A 17464-nucleotide genomic window follows, 5' to 3' on the forward strand; every position below is an offset into this window, starting at 1 on the left:
CTGTCCCCAATTCTCCTCCATTCCCCATTCCCCCCTTCCTGTCCCCCATTCCTCACTCTTCCTATTCCCCATCCCCCTCCCTCCCTGTCCGCCATCCCCCTCCCTCCCTGTCCGCCATCCCCCTCCCTCCCTGTCCACCATCCCCGTCCCTCCCTGTCCCCCATCCCCCTCCCTCCCTGTCCCCCATCCCCCTCCCTCCCTGTCCCCCATTCCCTTCCCTCTCTGTCCCACATTCCCTCCTTCCTGTCCCCCATCCCCCACTCTTCCCATTCCCCATCCCACTCCCTCCCTGTCCTCCATCCCCCTCCCTCCCTGTCCCCCATTCCCTTCCCTCTTTGTCCCACATTCCCCTCTTCCTGCCCCCCGTCCCCACCCTCCCCATCCCCTATCCCCCACTTCCCCATCACAATTTTAACCATACAACTGACTGAGGTGGGAAATGTTCAGGCCACAACCTAGCAGGTGACTGATGAATCTACTCAAATTGACTCCAAGGGTCTCGCTGGGACCTCAGTACTATTGACACCTGAGAGAATAGAAATCCCTCTTAACAGCCACTCAGTTTAGCAATACTGATGGAAAAAGAGAGAGGATGTCAAAACTTTCTGTCTTGCACGCATCAGGAATGCCAAATTTTAAGGGTAACAACAAAAGTAAAAGTGAAGTTTAAGTCACAAGTATGCTTACATTTAAAATTACAATAAAACCACATGAGAAAAGGATGCTGATTGATTTGATTTATTATTTAGTTTATTTATCTGTGTCAAAAGTAGGCTTACATTGACACTGCAATGAAGTTACTGTGAAAATCCCCTAGTCGCCACACTCCGGCGCCTGATCGGGTACACTCCTGTTCAGGTATAGAATTTAGCACGGCCAATGTGCCTAACCAGTGTGACTTTCAGACTGTGGGGGGAAACCAGAACACTCGGAGGAAACCCTTGCAGACACGGGGAGAACGTGCAGGTTCCACACAGACCGTGACCCAAACCAGGATTCAAACCCTGGTCCCTGGTGTTGTGAGACAGCAGTGCTAATCACTGTGCTACCGTGCTGCCCTTTGTCACTCGTTTTGGGATACAATGAAAATTATTGTTTCTTGCGTGCTATCCAGACAAAATATACTGTTCATAGAGTACAAAGGGGAGAAGGAAAGAACAGAGCACAGAATGTAATGTTGCAGTTACAGCGAGAATATAGAAAAAATCAGCTTAACGTAAGGTAAGTCCATTCAAAATTCTGATGGTAGCAGGGAAGAAGATGTTCTTGAGTTGGTTGGCGTGCGACCTCTGACTTTTGTATCTTTTTCCTGAAGGAAGAAGGTGAAAAGAAGATTGTCCAGGGTGCGTGGGGTCCTTAATTATGTTGGCCATTAGCGGGGTTGATTAGCAAGTAGATTCTGATTGGTTAAGGATTTGCGATGGGGGATGATCCAGGGAGTAATTGGCCCCTTATGCTCTTGTTTAATTGAAAAAGACTCAAATCATGGATACATTCTTTTTTCTATGCAGGGAATAGATTCCAGTTTATGAATAATATATATAGCTTCTACCAAGCATAGATGAGAGCTACTTTGTGAATCTGACTATAGACTTAAACTGGTTGTGAGGGTAGTTCTCAGCACACTCAGGATTATTCAGTAACTGCTTTTTAAATTAAAAAAAATCAATGATGGGATGTGGGCATCGCTGGCTCGACTTGCATTTATTCCCCATCCCTAGTTGCCCTTGAGAAGGTGGCGGTGAGCTGCCTTCTTGAACCGTTGCAGTCTGCGCAGTGTAGGCACACCCACGGTGCTGCTAGGGAGGATATTGCAGGATTTTGATCCGGCATCAATGAAGGAACAGCAATGTATTCCCAAGTCAGGATGGTGAGTAGTTAGGAGGAGAAGCTTCAGATGATGGGGTTCCCATAAACCTGCTGTCCTTGTCCTTCTAGATGATACTGGCCGTGAGTTTGTTTGTTGCTTCACACGCCTGCCACTGTTTGTTGGTGAACAAAGAATAGTACAGCACAGGAACAGGCCCTTTGGCCCACCAAGTCTGTGCCAACACAGATGCCTCTCTCATCTAATATTTCCTTGACTCTATCTGGTCCATACCCCACTATTCCCTGCCTATTCATACACCTATCTAGGTGCCTCTTCAACCTGTTACCACCACCTCCTCCGACAGCATGTTCCAGGCATTCTCCACGTTCTGTGTGAAAAACTTACATCTCTTGCAAATTTTCTCCTCTCATTCTCAGCCTATGTCCCCCAGTAATTGACCATTCAACCCTGGGAAAAAGACTGACTACCCACTCTATCCAAGCCTGTCATAATCTTGTAAACCTCTATCAGTTCCCCCCTCATCCTCCGCTGCTCCAATGTAAACAATCCAAGTTTGTTCAACCTATCTTTATAGTCCATATCCTACAAATCAGGCAATATCCTGGTAAATCTCTTCTGTACCCTTTCCAATGCATCAAATCCCTCCGGTAGTACTGGCGACCAGAATTGTACACAATATTCCAAATGTGGCCTAACCAAAATCTTATACTGCTTCAACATGATGTTCCAATTCCACCCCGACTGATGAAGGCCAACATGCCATAAGCCTTCTTGTCCACCTGAGTTGCCACCTTCATGGAACTGTGGGTTTGCATGTCTAGATCCCTCTGTGCCAATAATCCTAGGGGCTCGATCATTTACTGTGTACTTTCCTTCTGCAGTAGACCTTCCAAATTGTATCACCTCACATTTATCCGGGTTAAATTCCATCTGCCCTCTGGTGGTGGGGAACATTTATGGATGGAGAATTAATCAAGTGGGCTGCTTTGTCCTTGAGGGTGTTGAGCTTCTTGGATGGTGTTGGGGCTTCATTCATTCAGGCAAGTGAAGTACTCACATTGTGCCCTATAGACAGGTTTTGGGGAGTCAGGAGGTGAGTCAGTCCCGTAGAGTTCCGAACCTTTGACCTGTTCTGGTAGCCACAGTATTGTATGGTTAGTCCAGTTCCATTCCTGGTCAATGGTATCTCCAGGATATTGACAGTGGGAGATTCAGCAATGGTGATGTCATTGAATGTCAAGGGGTGATGATTAAGTCCTTCCTTGTTGGACATGGTCATTATCTGGCATTTGTGTGACTGTTCCTTGCTATTTGTCAACCCAAGCCTGGAAATTGTCCAGGTCTTGCTGCATTTGGACACGGACTTATTCAGTATCTGAGGAGTCACGCATGGTGCTGAACATTGTGCAATCATCAAGATATTTCCCCACCTTGTGTTTGAAGGAAACTCACTGATGAAGCAGTTGGAGATGTTCGGAACCCTGAGGAGCTCCTAAGTGATGATTTGGGGCTGAGATGATTGACCTCCAACCACCACAACCACTTCCTATGCATCAGGTATGACTCCAACCAGTTTCCCCCCTGTTGTGCCTTGCTGCACAGTATATTCTAACCCTTATACGGTGGATAAACAACTCGAGTCGGCATCTTAATCACCCAATATCATTTATTCATTATTGCACACAATATTAATTACGATAGTTATTTTACAGAACAATCAGAAGTTTCACTAGAAGAAGTTTTTCTAGAAGAACGCTAGAGTTTGACTTAAATGTGACTGGCTGACAAGTACCCAAGCAGATATTGGCCTGTATCCACGTGCCGGTCTCTGCAATCTCCACGGTATAGTCTGCTCTTTGATCTGGTCTGATCCTCTTCTTCTGGGTCTGGTCTGTTCTTCCTTCTTCTCCTCTGGATGGTCCAAGGTTGTCCGTCACTGTGGTTGCTCTCTCAGGTCGCTGCTGCTGGTAGTATATTGCATGGCACCTCTCTCCCAGGAGTATTTTGCCCCCTTTAGGGTGGGTCCTCGATCATTACCAATTAATCGCTCACCGTTCGATCACTCTAATCGATGGAGTCCAATCGGGTGCTGGCATACAGATTTTGGGTTGTGTACCACGTAGCCATGCCTGTGGGTGCTGGAGGCACGTAGGTCACATACCCCCCTCCCAAATCAAGTGTTAAGGCACCCTTTTGTCTGGAAAATAAGTATGTTTGACAAGCGAGTGTTCATTGTCTTCTGGATAGCCTATTTCCTGTGTATTCCTGATGTTTAAGATTGCGGCCCACTTGTCTCAGACTTTTACGCACAGTTGGCCATCATATCCCATCATGCTTTGCAATCACTATCTTTGGTGGCCCCTTTTGGCCACAGCCCTGATTCCCATTGACTCCAGTTTTGCTGGGGGCTCCTTGATGCCATACTCAGTCAAATGCTGCCTTGATGTCAAGGGCAGTCGCTCTCACCTCACCTCTGGCATTCAGCTTTTTTATCCACGTTTGAACCAGGGCTGTAATGAGGATGGAAGCCCAGTGACTCTGACAGAACCCAAACTGAGCATCAGTGAGCAGGTTATAGCTGAGTAGGTGCTGCTTGATAACACTGCTGATGACCCCTTCCATCACTTTACTGATGATCGAGAGTAGACTGATTGGGCTGCAATTGGCCAGGTTGGATTTGTCCAGTATCTTGTGTACCTGGGCAATTGTCCACATTGCAGGATAGATGCCAGTGTTGTGTTATCCAATTCTATAATCCATTTAATGTATTTAACTAGCAAGAGCTTACAGAAATAAGAACATAATGTCTAATATTCAATGTGATTCCATGATTGGACAACACCTGATGATTGATCCAGAGTGTTAAGAACATAAGAACATAAGAAATAGGAGCAGGAGTAGGCCATCTAGCCCCTCGAGCCTGCCCCGCCATTCAATAAGATCATGGCTGATCTGTCGTGGCTCAGTTCCACATTCCCGCCCTCTCCCCATAACCCTTAATCCCCTCGCCTATCAAAAACCTATCTACCCGCGTCTTAAAAATATTGAGCGAGGTAGCCTCCACCACTTCAACGGGCAGAGAATTCCAGAGATTCACCACCCTTTGAGTGAAGAAGTTCCTCCTCAACTCCGTTCTAAACCTCCCCCCCCTTTATCCTGAGGCTGTGCCCTCTAGTCCTACACAGTTACTACGCAGTTAATGTTTTAAGTGCCACCTCAAAACCTATTTGAAACCCTTCTGATCTCTGAGAAAAGAAGTGTTCATATTTAGGGAAATTCAGACTATAGTCGTAAGGCAAATCACTTTTATAACTAGCAACTGGCCCCGATTAACAAAGCTGATGTAACATTGTTGTTCAGCTCATATATTTCATCTAACTTATAGGCAATGCTACCTCAGTAAGGTAAATAAAACTGGGAATCATTGAAAGAAACATGTCCTTTATTTCATGCTGTTACAAATCATTACAAATTTCAATTAAATTCAATTCATGGCTCCCCCCAGCGGCACAGTGGCACAGTGGTTAGCACTGCTGCCTCACAGCTCCAGGGATCCAGGTTCGATTCCCGGCCTTGGGTCTCTGTCTGTGCAGAGTTTGCATGTTCTCTCCCAGTGTCTGCGTGGGTTTCCTCCGGGTGCTCCGGTTCCCTCCCACAGTCCAAAGATGGGCAGGTTAGGTAAACTGGCCATGCTACATTCACTCTTCATGTCAGGGGACTAGCTTGGGAAAATGCATGGGGTTATGGGGATAGGGCCCGGGTGGGATTGTGTTGATTTGATGGGCTGAATGGCCTCTTTCTGCAGTGTAGGGATTCTATGATTCTATTACAAAATATTAACAGAGAATTCAGACCAATGCTGGCATTTACGCTCCTCAGGAGCCCCTCCCACCCCTCTGCATCTCACCCAATCAACATATTGAGCAATATTCTCTGGTTTCACCACCCCACCCCCCCCGTCCCCCCGACGTGTCTTTCCCGGCAGTGGAAGACGGTGTGCTGTGTTTGCTACCGGCGGGATTTTCTGATCCTGTTGCGGTCAATGGATTTTCCCACTATCTTCACCCCACACTGCCGGGAAACCTGTGGGCGGGGATGCACTGCCAGGGACCGGAGAATCCCGTCAGTGTGAACAGCCAGAGAACTCCAGCCATCGATTCCTTTCTCCTTCATGTGCTTTCCTTTAAACTTTCACTTCAATCCTTCCTGTGATAGTGAGTCCCACACTCTACCCGCTCTCAGGATAAAGAGCTTCCTACTGGTTTCCACTGTGGAGTGCCAGAAGTGTAGACAAGGGTCGCGGATGGAAGGGGGGACTCACAATGTTAAAATGGTGGCGCGGGCTCGTTGGGCCGAAGGGCCTGTTTCCCGTGCTGTGTTGTTCTTTGTTCTTTGAATCCTCTTCTGGATTTATTAGTGACGATCTTGTATGAGTAACAGTCTTGCTTCTGGGCCTTTTGGCTAAGATCAAGTGTAGTATGGACATGCTGCACTCGGCTGAAGTCATTAGGTTACATTTCAGCTTCATTTGAAGCAATTTTTTAAAGTGGCTTCTTGGCCTTTTGGCTAAGATGCAAATGAGATCAAGCCTTGGAGGAGGAGCTATACCTACTCCAATCAGCTTGGATCATGTAGATCAAGCCCAAGACAGGGGGTGCGAGCCTTGTCTTGTCAGCTTGGATCGGGAATGTCCCAACTCGTTGGGACTCTGAATTGGATTTGATTTGGTTGGATTGAATTGGAATAAAGTATATAAAAAGAAATTTGGCTAAGATCAAGCATTAGATCAAGTTCAAGTTGGGGTGCAACGCTCTTTCTTGCAGCTTGGATCTTGTTTGTCTCTCTTGTGGTGGCCATGAATTGGATTCAACTGGATTTTGAATTTGGTTTTTGGAGCATGCAAGGAATGGTCTTGGGTTCGCACGGTCCATCCTGAGCATTAGCTTTGTAACTTAAAAGAATGGGAAAAAAAAGACTTATTTAAGTTCTAGAAGATGAAAAGTGTTCACGGCAAATGAGTAGGTCTGTTTTATTTCTTATGATTTAAGCTTGGCTGTTTTAAATCTGATAAAAGTGCTTTGTGTGTAATGACTGTTCACAGAGATTAGCACTATTGCCTCCAGGGATTTGGGTTTGCACATGAGTTCTCCCCACGTCTACGTGGGTTTCTCCCACAGTCCAAGGTTATGTGGGTTAGGCCGACTGGCCATGCTAAATTGCCCCTTAGTGTCAGAGGCACTAGCAGAATAAATACATGGGGATAAGGCCTGGGCAGAGTTGTGGTCAGTGCAGACTCGATGGGCTGAATGGTCCCCTTCTGCACTGTAGGGATTCCATGATTCTATGACTGGCAAAGTTAAGATGACTCTTTTGCAATCAAATGCATCCTATTGAATGGCGATACATCTAAATAAAGGCACATTACTAATGATGAATTCTCAAAATGTAAAATTCAATTTTAGTTTAAAAACAAAATGAAAGCAGCTTCTCCTGCCTGGTTAATTTTATAGTTCCACTAACAATAAACATATAAAAATAATTTAAGTAATTACGCTACTTTTTGAATTGCTTGAGACACCAGTGGAACTTGGAATTGGGAGATGATTGGAGAGGTGTAGGAAGGGTTCAGAATAGAACATGAAACAAGTCTTCCACACCAAGAAAATGGGGATTTTCTTCCTGATATATATTAATGAATACACCATACTATTCAAGGCATCATTTCAAAATCTGTGATGATTTGAAAATTGGAACAGTTGTCAAATGTAATGAGGATAGCCTTGAACTTCAAAAGGACATAGACAGGTTGGTGAATTGGGCAGACAAGTGGCAGATGAAGTTCAATATAGGGAAATAAGATGTGAATCATTTTGGCAAGAAAAATGTGGAGAGACCATATAAAAATAAAAAGAGATCAAAAGGAGCTGCAGGAACCTCATTGTACATGTACATAAGTCATTTGCAGAAAGCAGGGTTGGTTTTGAGGGCAGTTGACGATGCATATAGTACCTTAGACTTTATTAATAGGGTCAGTGAGTACAAAATAAGGAGGTCATGTTGAACTTGTATAACGCTGTGGAGATGCCGACATTGGATTGGGGTAGGCACAGTAAGAAGTCTCACAACACCAGGTTAAAGTCCAACAGGTTTATTTGGAATCATGAACTTTTGTAGTACCTCTCCTACCTTCTCAATAGCCTTCTCCGATCACAGCAACATCTGGTATCAACCATTACTCGGAATATGTCCCATAACTTCTGATAGCTGGCAGAAAGCTGTGGTCCGCTAGAAATAAAAGCCATTTTTGGGCACTTACTTGTCCTGAAAAGTTGTACTGGAACTCCCAATGGAAGCAGCAGCCTTCGGTCCTCAGCAGAACCATCTGCAGAGATCCCAGCGCAACACAGGAGGACGCAAATCACATCCCCAGCCAGACTGGCAAAGTCTATCGAGTTCCAATTTGGAAATAACAGTTTTACATTGAAAACAGAGAAGGATTTCCCTGCTGTTACAAAAGGTATGTTGAAGCTTTTAAATTGTTTTTACTATTTATTTTAAGTAATTAATCCTATTCTTATTCGCTCATTTAAGATCAGTATTATCTAATGTATAAATGTATAGGGCTGGGTGGAAATGTTATCAGTGCAACCTTGATGGACAAAAAGGCCCTTTGCTGCACTGTAAGGATTCTATGAAGTAAGTTTTGTTATTTGTTCTAATTTGTGAAACTACTATTTAAATCTGCATTATATTGTTATATAACTTAATGTGGGGCATGCTTAAAAGTGTTTGATTGCATAGAATCATAGAATCCCTACAATGCAGAAGGAGGCAATTTGGCCCATCTGCACCAGAAAGAATCCCATCCAGGCCCTATCCCCGTAACCCCCTGCATTTACCCTGCTAATCCCCCTAACACTAAGGGGCAATTGGGCATATCCAATCAACCTAACCACACAATTTTGGATGTGGGAGGAAACTGGAGCACCCGGTGGACACCTGTGCAGACACGGGGAGGATGTGTGCAAACACCACACAGACAGTCACCTGAGGCCAGAATTGAATCTGGCTCCCTGGAGCTATGAGGCAGCAGTGCCACTGCGCTGCCTGTGAAACAGTTACTTAAATCTGCATTGTATTATTTTATGACTTTGCATTTGGCATGCTTGTAAGTGTTGATATGTTTTAATTTAGAATATGGAAACTGAAACTGTAATTGGCAAGATGAGAGGTCAGAACATCATGGGCCGTGATTTGGATATCTGCATGAGATTAAACAAAAGAGTGTTCACATTTTGGACCATGGAAAGTTTATCATTAGTGTTCATCTGCCTTGCTTACTTCATTTATAATTCTCATATTTAATTGTTCTGCATTGTTCAATCAAGCATTTGTATAATTTCAAAGAACAAAGAACAATATTTAAACATGTTCAAATGCTTTGATTTGTTTCAATAAACCTTTGGTAGAATTTTGTAGTTTGATAGAAAATATTTATTGACAAATAAAGTTAAAAATACAAAACTTTGATACCATGTTAACATTGAACTCAACATTTTATTTTAACAACTGTACCCTGGCATTCTGTTCGATTGCCCCATCTTTTCAAATTTCTTACAAAATATATATTTTTCTCTAACAACAATCAATAAAATATTTTCACACATTAACACAACAGTTTGGTTGTCCCTGAACAAGGAGGTAAGGGAGGGATATAAGGAGGGGCAAGGAGGAGCAAGGGAGGTTGTAGGAGAAATAAAGAGGAGAGAGGGAGGGAGTAGGGGGGAAAGGGAGAGGGTGGGATGGGAAAGGGGCGGAGAGAAGGGGGAAGAGGAGAGGGATCGAGGGAGGGAGGAAGGGGAGAGGGAGATAGATAGTGCAGATCAACTTACAAGAGACTTGCATATGTTGTCTTAAAGAATACACTTTCCTAAAGCATTTGAACCAGCCAAATTGCATCAGGGAAACTCTTAAAATTGTGATAAACACTGTTTAAAATATATAGCAAAATGGATTTAGCTGAAGTTTATTCCAGACACTAACATCCACCTTGTTACATATGAAAGTATTTTTTGAGAGTTGTAAAAACATTTTTTTAAACATCCTTCCTTCACTTTCTGTGCATTACGCATTTGTTAAACATCCTTTTAAAACATTTACAAAAAAATTAATCTTCCCAAAGAACGTCTGCTGCCTCGATCCGCTGCACTTAGACCAAAAAATAAGAGTGCAAATAAATATCACCTATCATCAGCGCAAGTGATGGAAGTTAGGGCCCAATTGCAGCTCAGTGTTTCCACACTGGCAGTGTCCCAGGCCTCAATTGGAGGTTCAAAATTGACCCTCTTTCTGTGCGCGTGTGTCGGGACTTCCGTGTTATCCCAACACGCGTGTGCGGGGCATAATGGGCTTAAGCCAAGATTCAGGCTAAAAGCGACAGGCCCATATGTCCTTCAAAAGGTCCTGCAAAATCCACATGCACACACTGCCCAGCTTCTTCAGGCCATTCCCATGGATGCAGCAGTGATAAAGGTGGCAGGTTTTTTACCTTTGCGCAAGATGAACATGTCGTCAATTTCTCTTCAATTTCCAAATCCAGTCCAGGCTACCAGGAATAACTTCTTTCCAATTCCTTCATGGGTACAATCCTCAATGGTCTTTGTATCGCTTCTCCGACACCCACTTCCTCAATGCCTGGAATAATCATTCTGAGCCCCACATGGAAGACATCCTGACTCTATTGATAACTCCAATCTCTTGGAATAGCACAGTTTCAGGTTAAGTGTTAGTTGCAAAGTTATTCCTCCTATAGCCATCTCCATTAGTTCTGAGTGCACAGGATTGCTCCAAGTGTGTTTTCTTGCTTGTCTAGAAGTGACAGGTGTCTTATTTACTTGGTCAAAATGTTCCCCTCCACACTGTCTGACAAACTGCCTGGTAATGGCAGCCTTGAAAGTCCATCTATGTTAGAATGTAGACATGACTGTCAATATTTAATGGTGTAAGTATGTGCTGTCAAAAGCAATATCTATTTTTGCATTCAACTTGCCGCACATGACAGAATTCCTGTGCGTGGTCCTAAAATAGTAGTGAGTGGATGACATTCCATATACAATGTCACCTCGCTCCCACACAGGACCTGATGAAATTTCTTGACTCCAGAAATGATCCAATGGGTGTTTCTTCGCCAATGGCATGCTGTGGGTGACTACTGCTCCTACACCATAAGGAGATGCATCACAAGCTAAATGTATGGGTAAAATAGAATCAAAGTGCGTGAGAGTTTCTGACTTAACCAACGCTTCTTTAGCTTACGTGAAAGTGGTATTGTTTTGATCTGACTACTTCTACGCCTTGTTGTTACACAAAAGGTCATGTAATGGTTTTAGAATTATTGCCAAGTCTGGGACAAATCTTCCATAATAGTTCAACAAAACCAGGAAGGAGTGTAGCTGGTTAATATTCTGAGTGTAGATGCCTCTGTAATGGCCTTAACCTTAGAAAGAGATTGGTGAAGGCCAGTCCCAAATACTCAACGGCACATGGGATGAATTCACACTTGTCCTTACAGACTCTAAGCCATAGACTTCCAATCTCTGGAGAGTGGCACCCACATTTTGAAGGTGTCCCTCTTCGTCTTTTCTGGTGACGAGGATGTTATTCTGATAGCACTGGACTCCATTCAGTCCACTCCGGATCTGATCCATTATCTCTTTGAAACAATGCAGGATACCAAAAGGGAGTCTTCAATAAGAGAACAAGCCCTTGTGTGCCACGATTGTCAGGAGCCCCTGTGACTTCTTGTCCACATTTGTCTGCAAGTAGGCCTGGCTCAGGACAATTTTGCTGAAATGTTGGCCTTCTGCCAATCCCGTAAACAGGTCTTCAATATAAGGTCATGGGTACTGTTCAGTACATAACACTGGATTTATGGCGAGCTTGAGGTCCCTGCAAATCCTTACAGATCCATCTTTCTTGATGACTGGAACAATAGGTGTGGTTCATTCACTGATGCTGACAGGTTCTAGAACTCCAGCCTTCACCAGTTACTCCAGGTCAGCCTCCATCTTTGGCCTAATAGCACACAGTACAGACCTTACCTTGAAGCATTTTGCTTGGCTTCTGACTTTTAGTTTCAGTGTGACTGTACTGTCCCTCAGGCTCCCAAATACTCCATTGTGAATGCAACTTCTTTGAAATTTATGTGAGACTTCATTCTCCATTAGTTATCACGTTGATTTCAATCCAGTTCAGGTGAATCTTCTCCAGCCATGTACAATTCATCAATGCTGGACAGTTTCCCTTCGCTCTGTGTAGTGACAGATCTGTTGTTTGCCCATTAAGTTGCATAGCCACTTCAATGTGCCCTTCGGAGGAACCATTTCGCCAATGTACGTCTTCCTTGATGGCCTTAAGAGGATGTGTTGGAGTTTCTCACTGTAGATAATCTCTGGCACCAGGGAGACTGCTGTCCCAGGGTCAATTTCCATTATTACTGGCTGTCCTTCCAACAGTGCAGTGTCTCAGTATCTCCATGATGTGGAGATGCCGGCGTTGGACTGGGGTAAACACAGTGACAACACCAGGATTAAGCATTTACTATCAAATAAATCGGTTGGACTTAAACTCAGTATCTCCACACAGTATCAACGATGGCTAGCTCATGTACTCATAACTTATCCTCTGACTGTGTGTCTCTTTGCTCTGTTCAACATGGACATTTCTTCTTTTGTTTTGTTTAAAAATTGCCTTGGTTCGTTCTTGCTTATTACTTTTATTCTTAGCTTGCTTTTTCTTCCTGGTCCATGTGTCTCTTTTTCCCTTCGACATTGCACCTCTATACTGCAGCATTCGGCAGCAGAATACCCTGGCTTTGCACACCGGTAACATGCATGGGCTTTGAGTGTCAATTCAGTGGATATTTTGTGTATTCGAGTACACTTCTGTTTTCTTGGCAAGTTTTGCACCACTTGACGAGGTTTTTGATACCGTTGTCTGTGCCAGGCCGCCAGACTTACCGCCTTGTGAGCATTTTCATTTTAGAAATTCCTGGATGGCCATTGTGCAATACTTGAAATATTGGTCACTGCCCTGGATATGGAACAGCCACCCAGGGTCCCCATAAGCTGATGCCATCTTCTATACTCAACTCCTGATAGTTAGAGAGATAAAGTTTCAAATTCCCCATCCGGTGTCCTTGTGGTCTACCTTTTAGGATGATAATGATGGGTGGCACAGTGGTTAGCACTGCTGCCTCACAGCGCCAGGGACCCAGGTTCAATTCTGGCCTGGGTCACTTTCTATGTGGAGTTTGCACATTCTCCCCGTGTCTACATGGGTTTCCTCCGGGTGCTCCAGTTTTCTCCCACAATCCAAAGATGTGCGGGTTAGGTTGATTGGCCACGCTAAATTGTACCTTAGTGTCAGGGGGATTAGCAGGGTAAAATATGTGAGGCTATGGGAATAGGGCCTGGGTGGGATTGTGGTCGGTCAGACTCGATGGGATGAATGGCCTTCTTCTGCACTGAAGGGATTCTATGAATATTGTTTCACCAATGTAAGGTCCTTTTGGCTCCATGCCTGGATTTGATTGGTGGATACTGGCGGAATGTCCATGAAGTTGAGAATCATGATGACTTCATCCATCTTTGGAGAAGATAGGTTAGTGGGCCCAGTAGCCAGCTCAAGGCACCCGCGCTGTCTCCCTGGATAATGTTCTGAGGTATATTCATATACATCTAAAGGCAGTGCCCAGTGTTGGTCTGGGCTGAGGAGATGGGACGAATCAACTTGTCTGTCTTGACGAGGCCCAACAGAGGTTTGTGGTCGGTTACTATGGTGAATTGCCGATCGTAGACGCACTGGTGAAATATTTTACCATACATTACAAAGAATGGTCTCTGAGCGTCATAATGGGCTAGTACATTTGTTGACAGTATTTGTGGTTTGTGGTTTGCACAAACTTTCTCTTGTAGTATTTGCCACAAATATTTCTGATTTTTTTAAACAATGTGTAGAAATGTCTCAGCAGGGCGGCCAAATTTGGTATGAATTTTCCATAGTAATTTATGACCCCTAGGAAAGATTTCAACTGCATTGTGTTCCTTGTAGTTGGAGCCCATTTTATGGTCTTTACTTTCTCTTTGACAGGGTGTATCCCACCCTTGTCTTCTCTGTATCTAAGTTATGTCACCTCGTTTACCTGCGAAATTCATTTTTCCCTTTTTAATCAGACACCAACATCAGATAAAAGCTTCCTCCAAACACTCCCAATGTTTCTTCAGAGTAGCTCCTGAGACTAAAATGTTCTCCACCTGGACTGCCACTCTGGGCATCACCTGAAGGATGTTCTCTATCTCCCTTTGAAAAAATGGCACAAACAGAAAACACCCCAAAAGTCAAGCGAGAGTACTCATCCAATCCTTTGTGAGTACTTATGATGGTATACTTCTTGGATGTCACCGCAAGATCCAGTTGGAGGCAAGGATGGCCCATGTCTAATTTGGAAAACATGTGACCCCCATAACCAACTCTAATGCATCTGGGACATACTGTCCAAGAGTGTGGTGGAGACAGATTCACACAGAGCATGGTTAGGTTCTGGAATGTCCTGTTTGAGAGCATGATGGAGATAGGTTCACACTATGAGTGGTTAGAATCTGAAATGTACTGCCTGAGAGTGTGGTGGAGACAGACTCACACAGCAAGTGATTAGGGTTTGGAATGCACTGTCTAAGAGTCTGTAGGAAACAGATTCACACAGCGAGTGGTTAGGATCGGGAATATACTGTCTGAGAGTGTGGTGGAGACAGATTCACACAGCGAGTGGTTAGGATCTGGAATGTACTGTCTGAGAGTGTGGTGGAGACAGATTCACACAGCGAGTGGTTAGGATCTGGAACGTACTGTCTGAGAGTGTCGTGGAGACAGACTCACACAGCGAGTGGTTAGGGTCTGGAATGTGCTGTCTGAGAGTGTGGTGAAGACAGACTCACACAGTGAGAGGTTAGGATCTGGAATGTACTGTCTGAAAGTATACTGGAGACAGATTCATAGAATGTGTGATTAGGATCTGGAATGTACTGTCTGAGAGTGTGGTGGAGACAGATTCACACAGCGAGTGGTTAGGATCTGGAATGTACTCTCTGAGAGTGTGGTGGAGACAGATTCACACAGCGAGTGGTTAGGATCTGGAATGTACTGTCTGAGAGTGTGGTAGAGACAGATTCACACAGCGAGTGGTTAGGATCTGGAATGTACTGTCTGAAAGTATACTGGAGACAGATTCATAGAATGTGTGATTAGGATCTGGAATGTACTGTCTGAGAGTGTGGTGGAGACAGATTCACACAGAGCATGGTTAGGTTCTGGAATGTCCTGTTTGAGAGCATGATGGAGATAGGTTCACACTATGAGTGGTTAGAATCTGAAATGTACTGTCTGAAAGTGTGGTGGAGACAGACTCACACAGCAAGTGATTAGGGTCTGGAATGCACTGTCTAAGAGTCTGTAGGAAACATATTCACACAGCGAGTGGTTAGGATCTGGAATGTACTGTCTGAGAGTGTGGTGGAGACAGATTCACACAGTGAGTGGTTAGGATCTGGAATGTACTGTCTGAGAGTGTGGTGGAGACAGATTCACACAGCGAGTGGTTAGGATCTGGAACGTACTGTCTGAGAGTGTGGTGGAGACAGATTCACACAGCGAGTGGTTAGGATCTGGAGTGTACTGTCTGAGAGTGTGGTGGAGACAGATTCACACAGTGAGTGGTTAGGATTTATAATGTACTGTCTGAGAGTGTGGTGGAGACAGATTCACACAGTGAGTGGTTAGGATTTATAATGTACTGTCTGAGACTGTGGTGGAGACAGAGTTAATCGAGATACTCAAGAGGGAATTGAATTACTACCTGAAAAGGAGTAATATGTTTGAGTGTGGGGAGAAGATGGGGGGAGCGGCATGAGGTGAATGACTCCTTCAAAGGGCTAGCACAGACACGATGGGCTGAATGATTCACCTGTGCCGTGACCCCTTTATGAGAGGGTAATCGATTTAAAGTAGCAGGCAAATTATTTAAAATGCTCAATTATAAAGACTTAAAATACCCCCCTCCCTCCCCACAGAGAGACAACTGCAAGGCAGAGATAACCTGAGGTTAACACATCATTCCTGCATCCTCTTTGACAGACGCTGGGAGGCAAAAGCGACCCTTCCTGACTGTCCACCGGCCCGAGTGAGCCATTTCAATGTTATCCCGGAGCCGGATGAATGGATCAGAGAGGCGAGAGTTGGCCGCAGTTGATTGCGGGGCGATAGGGAGCGAGTGACGGACTGGATTTACAGCCGGCTGGAATAATCGCTGGAGAGGACGGGAGGGTGTTTGCAGTCGGGTTTGGCTTTGGACAGAAGCAAGTGTGAGTGTCTGCAGTCCAGGAGGGGGCGGCTGAGCTCCCCCCCCCCCCCCCCCCACACACTGGGCTCGCATCGCTGGGACCAGGACTATATAAAGAGCCGCCTGGTCATTCCTGCACTCGCGGGGAATGAATGGGTTGAAGATCGCGGCTTGATTTCACCACCTCCACCCCCCCCACCCACTCCTTCTCACCCACCCACCCACCCACTCCGGAAAGACATGGCCCCGGCTTTCTGTGGCAATGACACAGCCGAAGCTTACAATGTCGACGGGGGCGTCTTAAACAACGGCTGCTTCGTGGATGCTCTCAACCTCGTCCCTCACGTCTTCCTCCTCTTCATCACCTTCCCCATACTATTCATCGGTGAGTAGACCAAACGTTGTTCAGAGCTGGGTGCTGCTGGGAAGTGGGAATATCAACTGGGAGCATGGAGGGAATCCCAGGGCAGGGCATTGGGGAAGGTGGGGGTGTGGTTGGTTTGACAGATTGGGTGCAGTCTTCAGCCACTTTGCATTGTCAGCAAGCTTTCTCTCTCTCTCTGTGAGGTCTCTTAGGACAGGATCCCTACAATGTAGAAGGAGGATATTTGGCCCATCGAGTCTGCGCAATCCCACCCAGGACCGATCCCCATAACCCCATGCGTTTCCCTTGCCGGTTCCCCTGACACTAAGGGGCGGTTTACCCCCCCCCCCTCTTACAGAGACAGGCTAGGATTTCCTGGCCACGCTGGCCCCAAAAAGGGGAAAATCCCGCCTGAGGGCGTACGATTCCCCGTGGCGGACGGGACGGGGAAACTCTCCCCACTGTGCCCCAACCCATTTGGAAATAGGTATGAGACCTCCAGAGCTCCTTCCTGGGACATTATCCAGCTAGTAATGCCCTTCAGGGAAGGGGGGGACCCCATATGCACTTGCCAAGTCAGTACATGACCGAGGACCAACTACGCAGTCAACTATTAATACCGTACCCCCCCCCCCAAGTAGCCTAGCATCCCACTCAGTTTTCCTGCCAGTAAGAAGATGGCTTCACAGCATGGAGTGATACAGCATGGAAACAGGCCCTTCAGCCCAATTTGTCCATGCCACCCTTTCTTTTTACCACTAAGCTAGTCACAATTGCCCATGCTTAGCCCATATCCCTCTATACCCACCTTACCCATGTAACTGTATAAAAGTCAAAATTGTACCCGTCTCTACTACTACCTCTGGCAGCTTGT

General features: G+C 45.3%; 1 protein-coding gene and 1 non-coding gene across 2 annotated transcripts in view; both read left to right on the top strand.

The window, feature by feature from the left end:
- The first annotated feature begins 6272 nt into the window (after positions 1-6272).
- On the top strand, positions 6273-6471 carry LOC145339207 (U2 spliceosomal RNA). Its single transcript, XR_013886007.1, has one exon. It is a non-coding gene; the product is annotated as a U2 spliceosomal RNA (small nuclear RNA).
- Positions 6472-16466: 9995 nt separating this feature from the next.
- LOC145339205 (ATP-binding cassette sub-family C member 9-like) overlaps positions 16467-17464 on the top strand; it is a gene marked incomplete at its 3' end in the record, with an annotated part of 67584 nt that continues 66586 nt past the window's right edge. Inside the window, exon 1 of the mRNA XM_080183599.1 lies at positions 16467-16611. Within this exon, the coding sequence (XP_080039725.1) occupies positions 16467-16611 (145 nt within the window). The remainder of the gene's footprint in view (positions 16612-17464) is intronic.

The sequence above is a fragment of the Carcharhinus amblyrhynchos genome, unplaced genomic scaffold (assembly GCF_965287045.1).
Source record: "Carcharhinus amblyrhynchos unplaced genomic scaffold, sCarAmb.v2.hapA chromosome_344, whole genome shotgun sequence".
Taxonomy (NCBI): Eukaryota; Metazoa; Chordata; class Chondrichthyes; order Carcharhiniformes; family Carcharhinidae; genus Carcharhinus; species Carcharhinus amblyrhynchos.